Raw genomic sequence first — 23,575 nt, 5'->3', positions numbered from 1 at the left:
CTCTTCTTTTCCAATATGGATTCCTTTTATTTCTTTTTATTCTCTGATTGCCATGGCTAGGACTTTCAAAACTATGTTGAATAACAGTGGCGAGAGTGGACATCCTTGTCTTCTTCCTGACCTTAGAGGAAATGCTTTTAGTTTTTCACCATTGAGAATGATGTTTGCTGTTGGTTTGTCATATATAGCCTTTATTTTGTTGAGGCAGGTTCCCTCTATGCCCACTTTCTGGAGAGTTATCATAAATGGGTGTTGAATTTTGTCAAAAGCTTTTTCTGCATCTATTGACATGAACATATGGTTTTTATTCTTCAATTTGTTAATATGGTGTATCACATTGATTGATTTATGTATATTGAAGAATCCTTGCATCCCTGGGATAAATCCCACTTGATCTTGGTGTATGATACTTTTAATGTGTTGTTGGATTGTTTGCTAGTATTTTATTGAGGATTTTTGCATCTATATTCATCAGTAATACTGGTCTGTAATTTTCTTTTTTTGTAGCATCTCTGTCTGGTTTTGGTATCAGGGTGATGGTGGCTGAAACTGACTTTTCAATTAGCATTTATATTTAACATTATAAACACTATAAATTTATAATTTAATCCTCATAACTGTAATTATGCTCACTTTGCAGTTAATGAAATGATACTTTCAGCAACTAACTTGTCAAAAGCCAGATGGCTAGTCTCTGGCAGTCTCCAAAATCCAGTTCCTTTTCATCGCTTAATCTCTTACAGGGAATCATTTCCATTTCAAATAAAAGAGCTTTAAATGAATTAACAGAAAAATAGAATGTGCCCCGATGTGGAATGCCAAGAGTTGAGACAATAAATACATTAAAGAGATTTTTTCAGAGGAAGTATTATAGTAAAGCAAATGCAGCAAGACAGAAGAAAAATGCGGAGAGTGGAAAGATTTTGGTACATATTAAAAATGTACTTAAATTATAATTGAGGCAAGAATTAATACTGTACAGATTAACAAGTAAAACTACTACACAGGGTGAATGAACAATATTCTGGCATCTGATTCTTCATAATATTAGTCTTTAATAAAAACTTAAACTTTATTAAACTTCAGTGAAATAATTCCAAGTACACTTTGTTATTACTTTTATAACAAATATTCTTATTTCTGGAAATGAAAACTTTATATCTTAATAATGCATCAGTTTAAGTCTTGAATTTGTAAATAAATGCCATATAAACGTTGTGTCACAACTACTGATTTTAATATGCAGTTTACACTTGGAGTATTATCTCCACATATATGAAGTTTCATAAACGTATTTAATCTTAAAAGGTCATTACCCATTTTACATACTTTTAAAGAAACTATGCTATTTCCATCTGAAGTCTTAAGCAGCTACTTATTTCCAGAAGTCGAAAAGAAAGTCAAGAAATAAATTTTATGTGAAATAATTGTTATAACATTAATTCAAGTTTTTTAAAGTAAAAAAAAACTCTCCATTTTGTAAATGTTTAAATTTTGTTCCTTACTAAGAAAGGTTAAGTTTTACTTTTAAGTAAGGTGGTACCAGTAGCTGTTTGCTATTAAAATTTCCTAATATGAAAGGACTATTTTAGTGTCTAAAATAGACAAATATAAATAGCTAACAATATAACCTAGTCATAGGAGTAGAATCATTAATTAATCATGTTCTAAACTTTTAAGACAACACTCCAATTCCTCTCTTAATATTTTCTGCAGTCAGAGGTTTTGAGATCAAATTGTACTGTCATATTTTTACTGTGAGAGGGAAATAAGACAAAAACAGAAGCACCAGATCACATATACTAATATGGCAACTCTGGTCAAAATACAGCCTATGGTCAATACAGTCTATATACAATGCTAAAAAATCTCTCCAAAGAATAACTAACTATAAATACATGTTATACCTGGAACCAAATTCTTTTATAGTAAATGTGGGAGCCATCTGCAATTAGTAGAAACACAGATAATATTTTATCTCATATGAGAAAATGACTTTTGATGAATTACATTAAAAGATACCATGTAAAATACAAACCAGATTACAGGAGGATATTTCCCTTTACTCTTTTGCCTGTGGATATACATTTTTAAATAGAAGAGAACACACTACACTGCAATTTTGGATATCCAGTGTCTTCAATATTTCACCATTATACTACAGTGCACGTATCTTGTTACTACTGAAGTAAGGAATTAGTGTTTTAAATCTTCCTGATATATATAGCAAACTCTTTTCTACGAAAGTTGGACTAATACTCCAACCACTCAAACAGAATCCTTACAATAACAGATACCATCACTTAACTTTTCCCAATGAGACTGAGGTGGGGGAAAGTGGATGGAGTTGTTTATGTTTTTAATTTACATATCTCTAGTTAATAGTGAACTTGAACATTTAAAATGTTTGTTTTAATTCTCTTATTTTCATTGCCCAGCTGCATCATTTAACTACTTTTCAAGTTGTCTTAAAAAATTTCTCACTGATTTTTATGAGCTTGATATACTAAGAATATCTGCCCTTCCTTTGTCATTTGTAGCAAGAATATTTTCCATTTATTTGCTGTTTAATTTTTAATATGCCTGACAATTAAAATTTTAATTTAATTTAAAGTTTTAAAGAGAAATAGCAATCCAATTTTTCCAATAGCATTTCCTGGATAATCTGCCCATTCTCCATTAGTCTAGGATACTTTCTGATCACATTACATTCTTTTATATATAAAGGTCTGTTTCTGGGCTCTCTTTTCTATTCCACTGATCTGGAGGTATATTCTTGGGTCAGTACTATGCTGTTTGAATTCTTATATCTTTATAACAGGTTGTGCTATTTAGTAGGATTAATCCTTTCTCATTGTTTTTCCTTTCCAAAGTTATTTTGGCTATTATATATTTATAATCCAAATGTATGTTAAAATTAGAATCATTTTGTCAAGCCCCACCTCTCCATATGAATTTTAAGGGAACACTAATTAAACCTATAAATTCAATTAATGGTGCTTTTTAAAAGATTATTTCACGAATAGTTTCAGTCCTTTTGAATTTACCCTTTGGAATAATCAGATGCCATTTATGAACTGGACAAGTAGTGTAAATATTTAACTATATAAATCCTGTAAACCTAATACATAAACTACAATGTATATCTCCAAGAAGTAAAAGGACAATAATCATCTCTGGATTAAAATTCTTCCCATAATTGAATGGACTAATTATAAATAGAGTTTTCTTTTTATCCTTTTATATAAAACCATGCCAATTTTCAAGGTAATACATCCATGTCAGACGTTATAGTGAATCCCAAGTGACTTTGAATCCTTTTTCTTATAGCAATATGGCACACATTTTCATGTAATTTTTGTAAATCCTAAGAATCTGAATACTATTCCTGATGGAGCAAGGGAATTGTTTCTCCAAACTTTTTCAGAAAAAGTAATTGTCTTTTTGATAAACATAAAAATTTGTATGTCTTCCAGTTGAGAATCACTGATAAACACTTTTAAAAAACACTATGTATTGTCTGTGATTACATGTCTAGTTCTAAAATGACATCTGAAATTTATACTGTTCCTAAAAATTTGAATTCTAACAGACTTGTATATATATTTCAATAATTAGTGTTTAGAATATGAAATTCTGAAAGTGCTTTATTTCTCTTTTAGTAAATTATTGTAGTATATATATTAAATCAAGAAGTATATACCTCTGCTTGCTTTCTTGTGAAGTTACTCCTTGAAGAACTGACCAGTGATTTAAAAGAAAATCAATTTTAATGCATTAAGACTTTTATCCTAAATTTTAGATACAAGAGATTTTTTGCAACCACAATAGGGCGATCAATTAAACAAAGAGTTTTTAAGATTCAGTGCTTACTTTCTGTTGTTGATGTTGTTATAATTATTTGATAGAGATGAAGGAGAGATCTTTGGTAAAGTTGAAAAATTGGATGCACCTGGGGACCTTTAAAAATATGAAAATGTTAAATTAGATAAAAATGCTGAATTTTGAAATTAATTATGAAATAAAGAAAAGAACTACAGATGACAATGTATGTAGTAAATGAATGCTGGAAAACAGATTTATGAGCAAAATCACCATATACCCTTTGGTTTTCAATTTCCAATGTATTTGTTCATATAAAAAGTAATAGTATATAAGGGAACTATTTTCAAAGGAAATTTATCAAATTAAATATAAAACTTGATATTATTCTTAAAAATCTACTAATGCAATACACCCAGTTCTGAGTTCAGGTAACCATTATTAATATTTTACAATCCATAATTTCCTTAAATCAATGGAATTAAAACATTAATTTTTAAAGGAAGCATGTAAAAGAAATCCACTCTGTGTCTCAGTAGGTACTATGGCATTCCAATTATATACAACACAGACACAGATATCATAGATTTTACCAATTTTTAAAACTGTAAGGCAAGAGGGATGAAATAGCAAAGAGAATTCCAAACATAATCCTGAGATGTAATTTTTGGCCAAGGTTATCCCTGCAAAAACTGAACAGATATAAATCTCACTATCTATTACACACCTCACTAATTCAGAATGTTTTTGGAGAAATCTAAATTACTAATGGCTTTTAATCAACAAATATGCTTTATAGGTATGATTTATAGTAAACAAATCCATTACATAGGAATGATTATTTTAAAGTAGTACTTAAAAGTCTCTAAAAGATTTAATTTCCCTTGTAATTTTGTATACAATTTTAATTTACTAGGCAACATCTAGGTCACGGGCTGTAAGAGGCTAATACTTTCAGTCCAGTATCTCAGTCATCATAAATTCTAAATTAGTGAGGCCCAAAGTGATTACTGTTTAAAAATTATTTTATTTCCTCTACTAAGGTGCTAATGAACAGCAAAATGGTCATTGGGCAGGAAAGTGTAACCTACAAAATTTGCTTTTAGGTAATTTGGATTTTGCTAAATTAAGTGGTGGGTAATAAAATTTCTTACATATAAAATTTTATTTAACTTTTGAAGTTTTATATATTATGAAATATTGGTAAAAGTTTTTCCTTCATTTTAAAGGAGAGTTTTTTTGTTGTTGTTGATGCAAGTTATATACAGGTAGATTACATTAAGTGGGACTTCTATTTAGCTGCCTTTCTGATGGAAGACCCTTACAAGATTTTATTTAACTGTACCACCCTCAAATCCAAAAATACAAGCAACCAAGTTTTAATATAAAACAATGTCGAAAACAAATTTAAAAGGTAATTTTAATATACTAATATTTTAAGGTACTAATTTTAAGATATTAATAGAATTAATATTAATATAGAAGTATTCTGGCATTTTCTGCCTTCACATTAAGAATGCTAACTTAGGAAAACAATCTAAAAACACCGAGACTGACTTATAATCAATGAAGGAGGTTAATTTTTCAAAATGTATCCATCTGACTACTATTTAATTCAATTCACTACAACTTTTCAGGTATACAGATAGAAACTGAAATATTCCCTTGAATTTTACTTATAGTAAAAATTATGAAAATAAAGATTATTTTATTTATATTATATTTATTACATATTATATATGGCTGAGGCATATATATATATATTTTTTTCCCTTTTTCTGCCCATCTGTGGCCTTTTTACTATTCATTAGCAACTCTATCCCAGAACAGTATTAGAATTTTCTATGAAATTCATTAAAACACTCAAACATTTATTAAATGATTACATTATGCCTTGCCCTTGTTAAGTACTAGGAGTACAAAGAGAGAGACAGTTCCTGATCTCAAATAGCTCATACTCTAATAGGGGAAAATGATACAAGCAAAATAACTATAAAACAGTATAAGTCCTAAAACAAATTTTAAAATTATAACAAAAAGGGCTTCCCTGGTGGTGCAGTGGTTGAGAGTCTGCCTGCCGATGCAGGGGACACGGGTTCGTGCCCCGGTCCTGGAAGATACCACATGCCGCCGAGCGGCTAGGCCAGTGAGCCATGGCCGCTAAGCCTGCGCATCCAGAGCCTGTGCTCCGCAACGGGAGGGGCCACAACAGTGAGAGGCCCGCGTACCGCACACACACACACACACACACAAAATCAAATTTTGTGGGTAGTAACATGAAGTGATTTTAAAACGATGTGCACAGTTGGAGGGGTAGTTGGAAACTGGAAAGTTAGAGTACTCCAGGTGGAAAGAATAGCATGTGAAAATGTGTGGGACTATAGAAAGCATGATGTGTTTAGGGAATTACCAATGAATTGGCTGAAAGAGTAGGGTGTAGTGATAGGCACAGAGGTTAGTAAGGTAAGTATGATAATGAAGAACCTTTTTATGTTCTCTGAAGGAATTTGGATTTTATCCAATTGTGCTGTGGCATGTTGAAAGATTTTAAGAGTATCAACATAATCAGATTTGTATTCTAAAAAGGTAACTTTTGAGGAAGAGAAAGAGACTGAAGATTGGAAGAGCATTTAGGAGACTATAAAAACAACAAAGGTGAGAAGTAATAAAGGCTGGGACTAGGACAGTGGAGTGGGCAAGGGCAACATGTCTTGGAGGTTTAGGAAGCAGTTCTCAAAGTACAGTCCATGGACACTGAGGGGGATACAAGATCCTTTCAGGGTAGCTGTCCATGATCAAAACTATTTTCATAAAAACACAGACGTGTTATTTATTATCTGACCTCCTTCACTATACAAAAACAATGGCAGGTAAAACTGCATAGTGCCAAGGAGGCAGCCGTGAAAAACTGTGGTATCATGGATTCAAAATAAGAGAATTTCTTTAGGAGATAGTTATCAAAAAGAAGTATTAAAGAGAGGTCAAATAAACTAGGTTTAAAAAAAGTTAAATAAGGACTTCGTTAAATTCTGAATATTTGGTAAGGAATGGTAAGCACTGCCTTTTTAAAGAAGTTGGCTATTAGAAGAAAAACTAAGTGGTATTCAGAAGAAGCTGATGGTCTTGTTTTAAAAGATGGGAGAGATCTGTTTATATCTATAGGTTAGCAAGGAAGATGATACTGGAAAAGAAACAAAAGCATGAACTAATGTTAACTGAGTGTCTACTATACATGTGGCAGTATGTTAGGCATTTATATGTATAGGAGAGAGGAGATAACGAAGGAAAAACGAGGTCTAGGAAACATTGAGATAAATACTATTGGTAGAGAGATTGTTCTTAAAGAGCATGGAGATCAGAGAGAGCAGGATGGATGTGGTGATCCACAGCTAAATAAAAGTATGATAACACTTTTTACCTCCTGTTACAGACATTATGGTTAATAGTTAGATCACTTATCTATTGTGATTCCAACTTCTGACCGAGATTACACACAGCCCAACCTAGCTAACATTTGTGGAGTTAGTGCAGGGGTTGACTAGTCAATCTGTGGATTATAACCTGAGTTCTTTAACTCTCTTTCTTTGATATAACTTGGAAATTACACTGTTTATTAGCAACTTCGCACTAGTAGCTTTCTGAAGAGACGAGTGAAGAAAATGCTTAGAATATTATACATAAACTAGATATTAAGCCATTTATCTAGTGTTAAAGTAATTTTGGCTAGTTTGGGCTAAGTGTAATATAAGGCAGTGAATCGTCTCTTAACAAGACAGAAGGTAAAACATGAGTTTAGCTGAAATGATTTCATGAAGAGAGAAAATTAAACTTCATCCCTGACAACTGAATGCAGTATTTTAATTTCCCTATTCCCAATGTTTCAACTAAAAGCCTGCAATTCAAGGCTAAGCTGAACTTCTTACTTGAACAGAAAAATACAGCTTATTCTTTGTAAGTTACCTACATAGCAACATACATGGAAATCTAATACCATACTGAGCAATCAAAATATAGAGAAATTAAGTCTGAAGGCTGACATAGCAAAAACAGTTATTTAAAACTTTTTATAGTTATTTTCAAACCTGATATAAAACAACCCGAATTTGTAAATTTTGACATTATAAAACAAAAACTATCTTATTAAGAAAAACAAGACCAACCCTAAACTTTCCCCATTTCTAACAATCATCCTAGGGTAAGTTCTTAGAGAAAAAGAGAAATTTAAATCTCTTGAAAAATTAAGCACTTTTACTCTTGTGAGATACAGATTAGTTCAGTTCAACAAGCATTTGCTATGTGTCTCCTCTGTGTCAGGCAGGGTGTTAAATACTTAAACAAAAGACAATTTAAGGAAATTTATATATAAAGTGTTTCTCATAACCTGATTTTTGTTCCTCGTTTTGACTGCTCTATATGGTATTTGACAAAACATTCCACTTAAAACAAATAAAATTACAGTTACTCTTCTTTAGCCATTATCAATCTCAACACCAAAACTGCAACCCATTTTTATTTTTGCTGTTATTACAGATATCTCCAAACATACACAAGTCCTCATGTACCCAATATCAGTCATTCAGCTTCAAAAATTATTAACATTCTACCACTCTTGGTTTATTTATAATCTCCTTGGCCTCCACATTCCTTCATGTTTTTGCTGGACAATTTTAAAGCAAATCCCAGACACTTATAATTTCACCTGTAAACACTACAGTATGCATCCCCAGCAGGTAAGAAATCTTTTTTTGATACTATTGTCCGTCCCAATCTAATAGTCAGTTCATGTTCACATTTTTTCCCCAGTTGTCTCAAAAACTGGGTAGTTTGAATCAGGATCCAAAATAAGTTCATACATATGCAGATTAATTTTAGTAACTTCAAAAGCCCTTACTGCTCCCTACCAGCTAACTTCTCCGGTTTCATCTTACTATGACAATTGTTTATTTTCCATTTGTCCTGACTTTTGTATCTATTCATATAGTTAACTTTGACTTACATGTGTTACTGTAAATTGCTCAAATCTTTTTTAGAACAAACCAGGGGAGAAAGGAAGAAATAAAATAACCAATAATTATTTGTGAGTACCTCTGAATCAAGCATCTATATGAGAACTGAATACTTAAGTTACATTCATTTATGCATGAAATATACTATGTAAATGTCTTAATTTCAATTAAATTTGGATATGGCTTTTAAATATTGAAGCTAACACTAACTAAGAAGCTTGACTGTGACCATGCTATCTTTGGTAAAACTTGGAGACACAGTACTAGGTTATACATTATCTTATCACAACAGAAAGTAGGTAACAGTGTTTACATGAAGGAAAGATTTATTTAATCAATGTGCATTTTCAGCATTTCAAAGGAAAATCTGCATACACACTCAAGATCTTAATGAATATTAAATTGAGGAACCTCAAAGTACAGAGTTACGTGAAGTGTGTGTTTATGTACAAGCACAAGCTTTTCCAAAGATTTGGAGTTTGGACCACCAAAATAAAATAACCAGAAAAAACCAGTTTATCGGTAAATACAGTACACAAGAACTTCATTCTACCATTATGCTGCCTTCATCGTTAGGTGACAAACACCCAGGAAAGGATGTGTATATATAAATAACAAACAGATTTACATACAGTTTCTTTTTCTCTCCAGGAATCCTGCCTTTCCAACCAACTACACCTTAGTTATCTTTCTTCTTTCAGTACATTACATGATGAATGATCTATACCAGGTGTTCCATTTTCTGACTAGGTATTCATCCCCTCTTTTCCTACTATTTGTCATTCTCATCATGCTGACATCATTTGTCAAATACACCGAATCTCTTCTGTCTCCCCCCAATTTCTGCATCGTTTAGCACTGCTTACCATTCCCTTTCTTCTAGAAGCTCTTTTTTCCTTTGGCCTCTATGACAAAACAGAATCCAAGTTTTCCTTAATCTACACGATTACCTATTTGATCTTTGTTTTATATCATTACTTAGGGATACCCTTTAAGGTTTAGTGTACAGTTCTTTACATTTTTAATTAGATAATTCACATACACCTTATATTTCTCACTTCTAGGAATATAACTCCATACCTGCAGTTCTCATTACTCTCCAAGCTTTGGCTCCCTATATTTAACTTCATCCTAGGCAGTTCTGTTTGGCTGTTCCATTACCTCAAACTTTATAGAGTCTCAGAAAAAGTCATTCTATGTCTTCTTCTTTAAAAAAAATTTTTTTTGGAGTATAGTTGATTTACAATGTCGTGTTCTATGTCTTTTTCTTAATGAGACCAATAATAAGAATAAGATAAAATGAGATGAAGCATGAAAGAAAATTTATAAAGACTCAAAATGTCTTTAAAAATGACAAGAAATTGCAGGTTTTAGAATGTTACCCTAGATTTATGGCTCACAGGTTGCATTTCAAATTGAAGACATGTTATTAACTTAAAATATATGAATATGCATGAAGGACAAGAAATGAAAAACTGGCTCTTGAGCCATCCTCTCGACCGCTACATCCAAAATCACTCAATCCCCCATTTCCAGTATTTGAACAAGGTTAAAATTGGTAACAAATTTGTATACTTTCATAGAAACTTTAAGAATGCACTTTCTGTGAACTATAATAACCTGTTCTTTTAGTACCAAAATAAAACTGTCATAACCAAATCTAATCTTTCAAGTAAGCAGAGACTATCATGCTTATAAATACTTAAAAAGTCTCTGTACAGTTTATTGTTAAAATGAAAACACTTTATCTGACAAGAGTTTCCTAATATGAATTTTCAATCTAATAGGTCTATCCACCATTTCTGAATCCATTTATACAGTTAACTGTGCAATTACTATATATGCAAATTGGGCTTAATAACTCTTTAAAAAATTCTAAAGTATATGCTAAGTTTTTCTACCTGTATTTAAACAGGTACAATAGCATAACAGCTGGTGTAAAAAAAATAAAAACAATACTGCAGTCACCTAGATGTTTATTATTTATCCTAACTGAAAAATAGTATGCAATGGTTTTATTTATAAAGTGCTTCCTCTCTCCAAGAAGAGCACTCAGGGACAGAGTGCTGTAAAAATACTAATATGCCACTAGATTAAGTTTACACTTAGTGCTTCAGTCACTAATTTGGAATTCTGTTAATCAGAACACCACAGACGGCAGGGGGACAATATATGAGTTAAGAACTACTGGCTTAGCTTTCTATTTGATTTTTTTTTAGCCTCTCATGCCTTACCTTGTTGATTTTGGATTCTTCTCTGAATATTTTCTAGCCCATGAAAACTGCCTCTTCAGTTATCAATGACGCTTATCTTCCTCCACCAGATTTTTACTCACATGTCTCGTCAATATTTTTGAGCAATTAATGAAAACGTCTGAATTAAATCAACTTCTCATGTTACCCTCAAGAATTTTTACTTATTTCAGGAAAACAGCAAAATTTGGACCTTTTTATTTCCATAATGTTAGTAATCTCAAAGGCATTCTTTGAGATAGTTATACCTAAATGAAACCATACAGAAAAAAATTAATAGTACAATTTAGTCAATTAATGAAGTTGTACTGCTTCTAACTGAGGAATAAGGTGTTAACATTAAAAAAATTTTCTGGAAAGTAAGGGATAATCTATTGATTAGGTTTCTCCTCTCTTCAGGAACACCCAGGATTCTACAATTATTCTACTTTAAAATAATTTAAAAAAAAATACAGGATGTGGGCTTCCCTGGTGGCACAGTGGTTAAGAGTCCTCCTGCCGATGCAGGGGACACGGGTTCGTGCCCCGGTCCGGGAAGATCCCATATGCCGCGGAGCGGCTGCGCCCGTGAGCCATGGCCGCTGAGCCTGTGCGTCCGGAGCCTGTGCTCCGCAACAGGAGAGGCCACAACAGTGAGAGGTCCGCGTAACGCAAAAAAAACCACACACACACACAAAAACAAGATGTAACTAGCCACACATCTCCAACTGAATAATCAGACTATCCACCCAATGCCAACATCTTTGGAAAATAGTCAAATTTAACAGAATAGAAAAAAAGAGTGGTTTAAGCTTTTCTAAGGTATCATTAGAAAATACCACGTTTTTGAGATGTTTTAAGAAATGAGATGCTTAAGAACTAGATTAGAAATGCACGTTCTTGGTTTTCCCTGGTGGCGCAGTGGTTGAGAGTCCACCTGCCGATGCAGGGGAGACGGGTTCGTGCCCTGGTCCGGGAAGATCCCACATGCCGTGGAGCGGCTGGGCCCGTGAGCCATGGCCGCTGAGCCTGCGCGACCGGAGCCTGTGCTCCGCAACGGGAAAGGCCACAACAGTGAGAGGCCCACGTACCGAAAAAAAAAAAAAAAAAAAAAAAAGAAATGTACGTTCTGATTAACAGAATAGAAAAATAGAGTGGTTTAAGCTTTTCTAAGGTATCATTAGAAAATATCACGTTTTTGAGAGGTTTTAAGAAATCAGATGCTTAAGAACTAGATTAGAAATGCACGTTCTGAAAAAAACTAAGCATTTTAATATTTTAAAAATACAGCATGAATATAAAGGTGAAAAATTCAAATTATAAATTGATATCTAGCAGAAAAATACAGATGGAAAACTTTTGAAAATTTTTTAGGTAGGTTCTTAGGTTTCTAATATAGATTTTGGATTGTCTTAGGGTATATACATTTTTATAAATAGGACTACATGTTTTGTTTTGTTTTTGCGGTGTTGTGGAGCACAGGCTCCGGACGCGCAGGCTCAGCGGCCATGGCTCACGGGCCCAGCTGCTCCACGGCATGTGGGATCTTCCCGGACCGGGGCACGAACCCGTGTCCCCTGCATCGGCAGGCGGACTCTCAACCACTGTGCCACCGGTGAGCTTAGCATCACCTGTGAGCTTAGTAGCAATGCAAATTCATGAGCCCTACCCAGATCTACTGAAACAGAAATTCAGGGGATGGGGCTGAGGAAACAGTGTTTTAACAAACTGAACAGGTGATTCTTCGTTCTATCACCATATTATAGCTTTTAATGATTTTTCCTTGGCTTTTGACACTCTAGGTAGGAAACGGTTATGTGCTAAGCAGTATGAGCACTGGACAGACCCCAGGTTAGTGATTTTATTAGAACTAGCATCTTCATACCATGTTGAGGACGAGGGGTTGTCTCCTGACAGATATGATGACAATTATAAGCATATAAAACAGGCTGTTCTGTATCTTAATAACTTGAAGTTTCTTTCTTGAGGAACTTAAAATTACATGCCTTCTGCTGGAGTTGAATTTGTCTAAGTTACATCTGCTTGTAATGTAACTTCAATGAACACACACAGAATTCTACTTTTCTTTTAAAGTTGCCATTTACCCAAAAAAAAGAATTTGCATCCTTACTTCAATTATATACATATAAATAAATGTTAATTCCTCACTTTTTTAATCTATACTATTTTCCTCCACTACAGGTGTTTTCTCAATGTTCTTGAATATTATAATTTTACACAGTATGTTCTAAGTTTACCTAAATGGTACTGAGTGAAATCTCATTTTGTTTTTATTTTTTCTCTCAACTCTATGTTTTAAAGTTTATCCAGTTTCAAAGATCTCACCACTGTTACTTCTATCTGCTGCACTGGCATTCCACAGTATATCACCATCATTTGTCTTATTCACTCTACCAGAGACAGATACTTAGCTAGGCTGTCTTCAAATCCCCACTACCACAAACAACGCAGCTACAAAGATTGTATATTCAGGGACCTGTGTGAAAAATTCCACTGAGTGATGGGTCAGAGGGATTAAGCATTCCTGATTTAATTAAACACTGATATATAGCATGGTAGTAGTTTGTACTCCCACCATCAGTACTAAGACTTCTCCTACAACCCTCCAAACACTTTTTATTAGCATCCTTTTAAGTTTTTGTCATTCTGATGGCTATTAGATTGTATCTCATGCTTTAATTTTTCTGATTACTAGTGAGTTTGTGTATCTCCTCAGCTACCTGTCAGCACTTGGGCTTCCCCTTCTTTAAACTATTTATATCTTTTATTTTTTAAAAGCTTGTTTGCTTTGTTTCTGTTAATTCACAGCAGTTCTTTGTACACTGTGGGTATTATTCTCTTGTAGGTTTTAGATTTTCTAAAACCGACATTTGACTTTTAACTTTGTATATCGTTCCTTTAACAGAAATACTTAATTTAATGCAATCAAACATTAATTTTCGCACTATGTTCTGTGATCCCTAAGTCACAGATATTTTCCAAAATATCTTATTAGCTTTAAAGCTTTACATTTCTTATTTGAGTCTTTAGTCCTTCTGGAGTCTTTGTATGTAATGTGTAAGGCAGTGATTCTGCTTTCTTTTCTCCAAATAGTACTCCTAATAAAATCTAAGCACCTATCTGCTTTAAGCAACCTGTTTTTCACTGCCGAGCAGTGCCACTTACCATACATACAGGAGTTTTTCTTAGCTCACTAGTTTATTCCAGTCTATTTGCCTTTCTTTTGCTAGTGTCATAGTGTTTTTATTACCATAGCTTTGCAGTAATCCTTACTATCTAGTAGGTAAACACTTCCCTTCCTCCTCTTTGTCAAAACTGACTTAGCTAATCCTGGATCTTTATTGGAATATGTTAATTTTAGAATGAGTTTCTGAAGTTTCTCACACACACAAACAGAGGGAAAAAAAAAGGTCAGGATAGAATTTTGTTTCTGTGTTTTAAAATTTATTTTATTTCCTTTTGGCTGCTATGGGCCTTCGTTGCTGCGTGCAGGCTTTCTGTAGTTGTGGCGAGCGGGGGCTACTCTTCATTGCGGTGCGCAAGCTTCTCACTGCAGTGGCTTCTCTTGTTGCGGAGCACAGGCTCTAGGCATGAGGGCTTCAGTAGTTGTGGCACGTGGGCTCAGTAGCTGTGGCTCGCGGGCTCTAGAGCGCAGATTCAGTAGTTGTGGTGCACAGGCTTAGCTGCTCCGCGGCATGTGGAATCTTCCTGGATGAGGGCTCGAACCTGTCCCCTGCTTACTGCTATATCAGTAGTTATAGTTGAGTCAGACCCTATGGCCCGTAAAGCTAAAAATACTTAATCTGGTTCTTCATAAAAAAGAATGCTGACCTATGGGTATGGAAAACACCTATTAATTTTTACAGATTAATCTTGTATTAGATAATGTTGCTGAATTCTCTTAGTTCTAGTAGTCTGCTGATTGTTTTTGGATTTTATGTAGATTGCATCATATGTAAATAGTGAATTTTATTTCTTTGTAAAATTCTAATCTTATTTGGTTTGTGTTCAAAATTTCTCAATTAAATGTTTGCTACAGATTTTGGGTTTATAGGCTTTAACAAGTTAGGAGAATTCCCTTTTATTCTTAGTTTTTTGAGAGTCTTTTCACACACTAGATACTAATTAAAATTTTTTTTGTATTCTAATGAACTATCACTTGGCAATTTAGTTTATTAGCTAAGTTAGCAATTACTAAATTATTTATTTATTTATTTAAGAATCATTATTTTAAGGTTTCAAAACACAAATTCACAACCTCTTATCAGAAAATCTGAAATTCCAAAGTTTCTGAAAACTTAAAAAATTTTTCATAATTCACTTCAGGGCAATCTAACCTGAACTGAAATGATGCTATTTACACTCCCTCTTTATCTTACTTAGTGTGGATACTTACTGAATATTAATGTGCTTCACTATAAGAGTCCCCCTGGACTCTACAAAAATAGTAAAATAATAGGTGGCACACGTACCATATTACTTCTCAGAGGTTTAGAAAGTCCAAATATTGAAATACAACTAGCCCTAAGTGTTTCTGATAATCCTAAAACCCTTAAAAATATTTCCTCCCATTCGTCATGTTGCCTTTTCACTCTGTTGATTGCTTCCTTTACTGTGTGGAAACTTTTTAGCCTGATGTAGTCCCTTTTATCTATAATTGCTTTTGTTGCTTGTGCTTTTGGTGTCATATTCATGAAATCACTGCCTAGACCAATGTCATGAAGCTTTTCCCCTAAGATTTCTTCTAGATGTACAGATACAGGTTTTTTTTTTTTTTAAACATCTTTATTGGAGTATAATTGCTTTACAGTGGTGTGTTAGTTTCTGCTTTATAACAGGGTGAATCAGTTATACGTATACATATGTCCACATTATCTCTTCCCTCTTGCATCTCCCTCGCTCCCACCCTCCCTATCCCACCCCCCCCATCCCACCCCTCTAGGTGGTCACAAAGCACCGAGTTGATCTCCCTGTGCTATGTGGCTGCTTCCCACTAGCTACCTGTTTTACATTTGGTAGTGTATATATGTCCATGCTACTCTCTCACTTCGTCCCAGCTTACCCTTCCCCCTCCCCGTATCAGGTCTTATTTTTAAATCTTTAAACCACATATCTGGTAAGGGGTTAATATCCAAATATATAAGAAACTCATTACAATTCAACAGCAAAACCCCCAAATAACCAGATTAAAAAATGGGCCTGAGACTTCTTTGAATAGACACTTCTCTAAAGAAGGCATACAGACAGGTAATAGGTATATTAAAAAGATGTTCAACATCAGAAATCATTGGGGAAATGCAAATCAAACCACAATGAGATACCACCTCACACCTGTTAGGATGTCTATTATCAAAAGAACAAAAGATAATAAGTACTAGCAAGAATGTGGGGAAATTGGAACCCTTGCATACTGTCGGTGGAAATGTAAGATGGTGCAGCTGCTATGAAAAACAGTATGGAAATTCCTCAAAAAATTAGAAATAGAACTAGCATATGATTCAGAAATCTCATTTCTGGGTATATATGCAAAGGAAATGAAATCAGTATCTTGAAGAGACATCTGCACTCTCAAGTTCACTGCAGTATAATTTACAATAGCCCAGATAATGAAAACAACCTAAATGTCTATTGACAGATAAATGGATAAAGAAAATATGGTATATATATACAATGGAATTTTATTCAGCCTTAAAAAAGCAAGGAAATCATGCCACATGTGATAACACTGATGAACCTAAGGGACAGTATGCTTGGTAGAGTAAGCCAATCACAGACAAATACTGTATGATTCCACTTATATGAGGCTATGTAAACTAGTCAAACTCATAGAAACAGAGAGTAGAACGGTGGTTCCCAGGGGCTGGGGGAAGGGAGAAGTGAGGAATTACTCTTCAACAGGAATAAAGTTTGTTATACAAGATGAATAAATTCTAGAGATTTGCTGTACAACAATGTGCCTACAGTTAACAATACTGTAAGCGCACATTTAAAACTTTGTTAACAGGGCAGATATTAAGTTATGTTTTCTTACAATTAAAAAAAAAGTTAAAAAGGTTTCTAATCACTCATTTACCATCAAAAGCAATTCTTATACTCCTTTATCTCTACTTGTGCTGTTATATTCTAAAACACGTATCTAAATAAATAAAATATTGCTTTCACGATTAGATTTAAAATATGTTGCTTTCACATCAGATTCATTTTCATAAAGAGCATTCTTTTAACAGACACTTTTAAAAATACCACAAAATGCTTGAAAAATATTAAATAAAATGTTTAATAGTGATTTGATTGTATTAGACAATGCACCATTACATTTATAACGTATTTATACTGTACCTTATTCTAAAAGAGATTAGAATTGGAAGGCTTTTAAATTACAGCATATTCATTTAAGTGCAAACTTAGATAACTTCTATACGAGAATAAAATATTAAAATATAAAGAAGTTATATATATTTACAATTGCAATACACAATTAGGTTCTTCTATCATTCTGGATTTTATTATCGGAAATCAAAGCTTCAACATCATGCACTGAGCCATAAAAAGTGGGAGCACTTACTTAGGAGTAGAAGGACCCCTTGGCCATGTTCCGTCTTCATTCTTCTGTTCTATCACTAACACCTGCAAATAAGACACAATAAAAGAGTGTTTTTCCTTAACCCTGAAGTTAAAATAGCTTTAGAAGATTAGCTGTATATGCTAAGAAACTAAAGTAACTCTGTGATGACTTAAAGGACACAGTAGACAAGGTGAAGAGGTATTTGCATTTTGATTCCAAAGCTGGCCAAGGGAGATAAAGAGACCTTAAATATAAGAAGTCAGCAATGACGGTCAGAAAGAAAGAAGGTAAAACACTACAAGGAAAATCATTGGTTCTATGACTTTAAGTATAAAAAACTAGATGCAATATAAGTTCCTTGAGTTTAGGGCACACTTTCTATTTCTTTTCTATTTGTAGCTTGTAAAAGTACTGTGCAAAAAACAGATGCTGAATAAATGGTTATAGTTGTTGTTAAACATACTGATGTATGATCTCAGTCAGCTATTATTATGCAAATACTGAGGAACAGTGGCAAAGATAATCCCAAATTACAGAGTATACATAATTACACATAATTTGTTTGGGGCTTTGAAATTTGTCTTTATTTACATTATAAAATTATAAAATCTTTTAACATAGAAACGATAGAGCCATGTGTGTGAGAATCAGACTAAGTTCCCTACTGCAGCATGGTCAGGGTAGACAAAAAACACCTCTAATAAATGAAAAGTACAGGCTAAGGTGAGCTATACTTTATTTTAAAACATCCCAGAATCTTTTTTCATATGTTTCAGTCTAAAAAAGAAGGCTTTCTTCTAGTTTTTACTAGGGGCAAGTCTGTGCAAAAAAGAAAAACTAACCAAAATAATTAAGTTAACAAAAGAAATATGTGATCATCTCAACAAGTTAATATCTAAATTTCCACAGGAAACCTATAATATAGAAAACATGCCTTGAAGTAAATTCAAGGCATTAAAAATTTGTATATATTCTACATATTCAGTTTCATTAACTCTTGTTTCTTAAAATTGCAATTTTGTAACCTGTTCTGTATACTCTTAGTAATATACTTTTGAGTATATGTTTCAGGCAATTTATAAGCTGGCATTTGGATCTTAACCATGTAAACTGTAAGCCTGATTCAGAACACATATACCAATGAAATAGCGATTTAAAAAATTCATGGAATCTTGCTGTTGAAAGAGTATGCTAATTAAAATACTAAAGTTGTCTTTTAAAAGAAAAAGTTATTTCCTACATTCAAAAAACACACATGAGGGACGTCCCTGGTGGTCAGTGGTTAAGACTCTGCACCCCCAGTGCAGGGGGCACGGGTTCAATCCCTGGTCAGGGAACTAAGATTTCTGCATGCCACATGGTGTGGCCAAAAAAACAAACAAAAAAACACACACACATGAAGTATATGTAACATATAATGAATAAGTGCACTGTATACCTGCCATCCTGATCCCTCCCTGATCATATTTCTCTCCTTACCTACCACAGACAATTAACCATTATGCTCAACTGGCATCATTCTGATATATATTTACATATTTTTACATATTTATAAAATTGAATTTAGTGAGTAGTTTTTAACTTCTGAAGAAAGGTTTTCCTTTGCTACAACTTATAACTCTACAGACATCTACATAGAAATTATATTATATAAAAAAAGATATATACATACATACAAACTTTGTCTCTAGGAGGACTTAAACCAGTTATAAAACAAAAGATTTTACCTACAGAAAATTTCAAAGTTATGCATTTAATATAATTATTTATGGCTTGTTATTTAAAGGAAGGTCTTAAAGCTGAAGAATCAAGTAAATATTTAAAGTTCAACTGTAACCTTTAATTCCTAGCAGTATTTGTACTTTAAATTCTTTTTGTCTTTTTTATCTTCCCGGACCGGGGCACGGACCCATGTCCCCTGCATCGGCAGGCGGACTCTCAACCACTGCGCCACCAGGGAAGCCCCAAATTCTTTTTGTCTTTACAGTCACAGATATTAATGTTGAATGCCACCAGAAATGTTAAAACTCACTTGTTTATTCAAATGTATCATTTTCTGAATAAAATTTTGCTCATGGTTAAAACTTTAACTCAAAATGAAATTATTTTTTAAAAGATTTTAAGATTTAATTAAATTGAACACACACATACAAGGGAGAGAGATAAAGACCACCCATTTTGGGAGATAAACTCTTCAATAATGTATCTTCGTTTCACTTTCTAATGAGGATACTTTTATTTCAGTAAAAAAACAAAACCAAAAAAACCAAACTTCTTTTAAGTCTAAGATAGTGTTTAGTTCATTTATCATCAGTCAGAAAATAACTGGTACAAAACCTAGAAAATTTAATCCATGTTCTTTGAACCATTCCTATTTCAAAAGATCAAATGTCCCTAAAGATATTTTATAAGAATAATATATTTAATAAGATAGTTAATCTTCTTATTAAAATAATTTATTGTCATCTTCATTCTGATAAATGCATTCCTATCAAGAATAACAAATTAAATTCTCTAAGCCTTGGTTTTCTAATGTACATGATGAGTAGAATAACAGCCATTACTCAGAATCAATTACTGAAAAGATTTAAAGATATAATCTTATATATTTTAAATTGTACTCCTGGAGCTACCTCAAGGCCTGATGGATGGTAACCAAGGAGAGAAGTGTATGTCTATTTGGAAGACAGAAAGAGGAAGTTGGCTGGCTAAGGAGGGGAGTGTTGACTAACCAGTAGAGTTCCAAATGTCTCACACACTCAGCTTCAACTGGGTAACTCTTTTTTTTTTTTTTTTGCGGTACGCAGGCCTCTCACTGTTGTGGCCTCTCCCGTTGCGGAGCACAGGCTCCGGATGCGCAGGCTCAGTGGCCATGGCTCACGGGCCTAGCCGCTCCGCGGCATGTGGGATCTTCCCGGACTGGGGCACGAACCCCAGGCGGCAGGCGGACTCCCAACCACTGCGCCACCAGGAAAGCCCTGGGTAACTCCTTTTAATTGTAATACATATTATTAGATTTCATAAGATTTCACGTAAGAATATAATGGCTAAAATAAGTCTGAAAATCACTGTTTTATAGCCGAGTACAATACGTGATATATAGTAGGCATTTGCTAAAAAATTAATTTCCTTCTGTTCCTCTGAGTTTAATAACTTACATCATGTATCAGTATCAATTTTAAATAAAACAGAACAAAACAAAACAAAAAACTTCCATATACTAGAGTGGCAGGCTCTGGGTTAGGTACTAAAATAAAAATAAATAGGACACAAAGTCCAACTAAAAACAGGACCTCACAGTCTAGTTGGGGAGCTTAATATATAAATAACTTAATGAATGATACAAGACACATATGTAAATCACTATGGAAGTTAAGGGAGAAATTTCTTCTCCAAAGTAAAACAAATCCTATACCTCAACTAGATACTGAGATAAATAGATCAGGGAAGGCTCAAGAAATGATGTGACAAATTTTGACTTGGAATTTGAAGGATGAATAATCTGATCTGGTTAGATTATATGAAAGGATGGGATGCTTAATTTCAATATTTGGATGTTTAAAAGGACTTTTTCTGGATGAATGCAGGGACTGGGGCAACAGGCAGATGGAACAACATATATGAAAGCACAGGAGTATGGAAAAGCATAGCAGGCTTAGGGAACTATAAGTAGTTCAGTTTGGTATTATTAGAGTGTAGATCTAAAGGCAAGGATAATCGAAAGATGCTGGAAGGCTAGGCAAAAGGATAAACCATGACTTGCATGCTGCATTAAGGTGCCTGGACTTTATTCTACAATTGTTAAGGAGCCAGGAAAGGTTTATGAAAAGGAAATAATAAGGTTTACATTTTAGAAAGAGTATTCTGACAGAAATACGGAAGACTGAGAATGAACATGCAAAAGACTGGAAGCAGAGGGATTTGTTAAGAGACTATGGAAAGATAAGGGGTGAGAATGGGATACAAAGATTAATTAAAGAGATATTTAGAAGGTGGAAGCAGTAGAACTTGCTGATTGTGTCTAAAAGTCTTCATTTCTCAACACATTCATTTCTTTAGATTCTGTCATAAAGAAAGACCAAACTGGGGGTTGATACCTTCTAGCGGGGGTTGGCAAACTAAGTTCACTTAGCTCACTGACTGCTTTTGTAAATAAAGTTTGTTGGAACATAGCCATATCCATTTTTTACATATTGTTTATGGCTACTTTCTTGCTACTACAATGGCAAAGTTGTAGTCGTGACAGAGACCTTACAGACCACTGAGCCAAAAATATTTATTTGATCCTTTACAAAAAGTTTGCTGACCCCTTATTAGCTATTTTTCAATGGAAAATAATTTCTTTTTAAAAAGTAGGTTATTCTCAAGCTCAAGGAGAGAAGCAAAAGTTATAATTAGTGACCAGCAGGGATAGAGAAGAGTTAGAAAGAGGAAACCAGAAACAGTAGAATCCATTATAGATTGTCAGGATAGCCATAAAGTTTGAGACTCCCAAAAACTTCATGTATAATATGCTTAAAATAAACAGTATTGCTAAAAAATACCTGTCCTTGGTATAAACCAGCATCCTGAATGGTGCTGTCTGGTTTATTCAGTGGTTCAAATGTATTACTCATGTATTTGTTCCACAATCTGGTCTCCTTTTCATCTGGAATATTGAAGATTTTTCTTATTTCCTTTTCAATTGTATCTAGATTTAAGGAGGAAAGATACGTAAATATAATATTTAAAAATATACCACAGAGAGTTAAGTGCTCACTAACATAAAAATCCTAAATTTAAATTACTGATATAATAGCAAGAATAGATGAACAAATATGTAGGAAATACATAAAAACAATAAAGAAAAATTTTAAGACCAGGTATACTTTTTAGGAACAAAATGGTAATTATAACTCAGATGATTACTTTGGGAAATTAAGACCTCAAAAGGTAAGAGTTCAATCATATAACACTAAAATATAATTTATGTTATACAGGATGAACTTTAACTTTTTACACATTATAAAATCAATATATTTTCTAATGATATGTTGGAGTTAGAAATTAAAGTATGACTCAGAGATGCCACAGATAAAAAATATTTTAAGTTATAACCAATTTACGAATAATTTATATTAAGTTGAATACAATTTACAGTTTAAATAGCTAACTAAAATTAAATAGAATATAGGGACACAAAGAAAAGTGCCTTCTTTGAAGAGAGGTCTGAATTGGTCAAAATTTCTTGTTTCCAAGGTAAAGCCATATATTTTCTTTATTTCTAAGCCAATTATCTGAACGGAAGAAGTCTTTCTTTTAAAAAACTGGAGCAGCTTAATCTGCTGTAAAATAAGATGTAGGAGTGTCTACATGTTTGAGAATAATTAAGTTTCGGTACCATATTTAGATGAATCTTTTAAAGTACATAAACATTAGAAAGAGATATTAGAAAATATTACTATATCTATCAAATTATGGTCAATAACTTACCTAACTTAGACTCAAGAAAATTACACTTAATATATTTTATGACATATAAAGAAATATGAAATACTTCTAAATTTTAGAATACTTGATTAATTTTGGAAAAACCATTATTTGTAAAATACTAAACCTAAAAATACATGTTCTCTTAAAAAATATAAAAACCCACATCTATCCTACATAATTAAACTTAGTCCAATAACACTGTTTATGTTCTACTTAGCAGCTAATGTTCTTTAATAGTCTTATAGTCAATGACAGTTTGATTAAGGCATTAAATAAGTAGTAAATACTATAGTGTATTTCAAAACCTAATGCAAACTAGCCAGAACATTTAAAAAATTACATTAAAGAAATATAAATATACTGTAAGTACTGCTTTCTATTTTGGCGGCATTAATTTTTTTTATTGAACTGTAAATGTATACAGAAAAATGCACAAATCGTCAGTATATAATGATAAA

General features: G+C 33.2%; 1 protein-coding gene across 7 annotated transcripts in view; it reads right to left on the bottom strand.

Annotated features, from left to right (window-relative positions):
- Window positions 1-23,575, bottom strand: part of USP15 (ubiquitin specific peptidase 15) — a 692,408-nt gene that overhangs the window by 52,590 nt on the left and 616,243 nt on the right. For 5 of the 7 annotated variants that reach the window (XR_007469967.1, XM_049693967.1, XM_004276581.2 and 2 more), the window contains 3 exons: window positions 22,190-22,335; window positions 17,646-17,707; window positions 3,874-3,960 (listed from right to left, as the gene is read on the bottom strand). Coding sequence is in view for 6 of the 7 variants with exons in the window: in XM_049693967.1 (XP_049549924.1) it covers window positions 3,874-3,960; window positions 17,646-17,707; window positions 22,190-22,335 (295 nt within the window). In the remaining variant the exon portion in view is untranslated. Of the gene's footprint in view, window positions 1-3,873; window positions 3,961-14,089; window positions 14,912-17,645; window positions 17,708-22,189; window positions 22,336-23,575 lie in introns of those variants that run through there. The other 2 variants (XM_033440527.2, XM_004276582.3) reach the window with 2 other exon arrangements.

This window comes from Orcinus orca, chromosome 11, assembly GCF_937001465.1.
Source record: "Orcinus orca chromosome 11, mOrcOrc1.1, whole genome shotgun sequence".
Classification (NCBI taxonomy): Eukaryota; Metazoa; Chordata; class Mammalia; order Artiodactyla; family Delphinidae; genus Orcinus; species Orcinus orca.
This window is presented reverse-complemented; position numbering and strand designations above follow the sequence as displayed.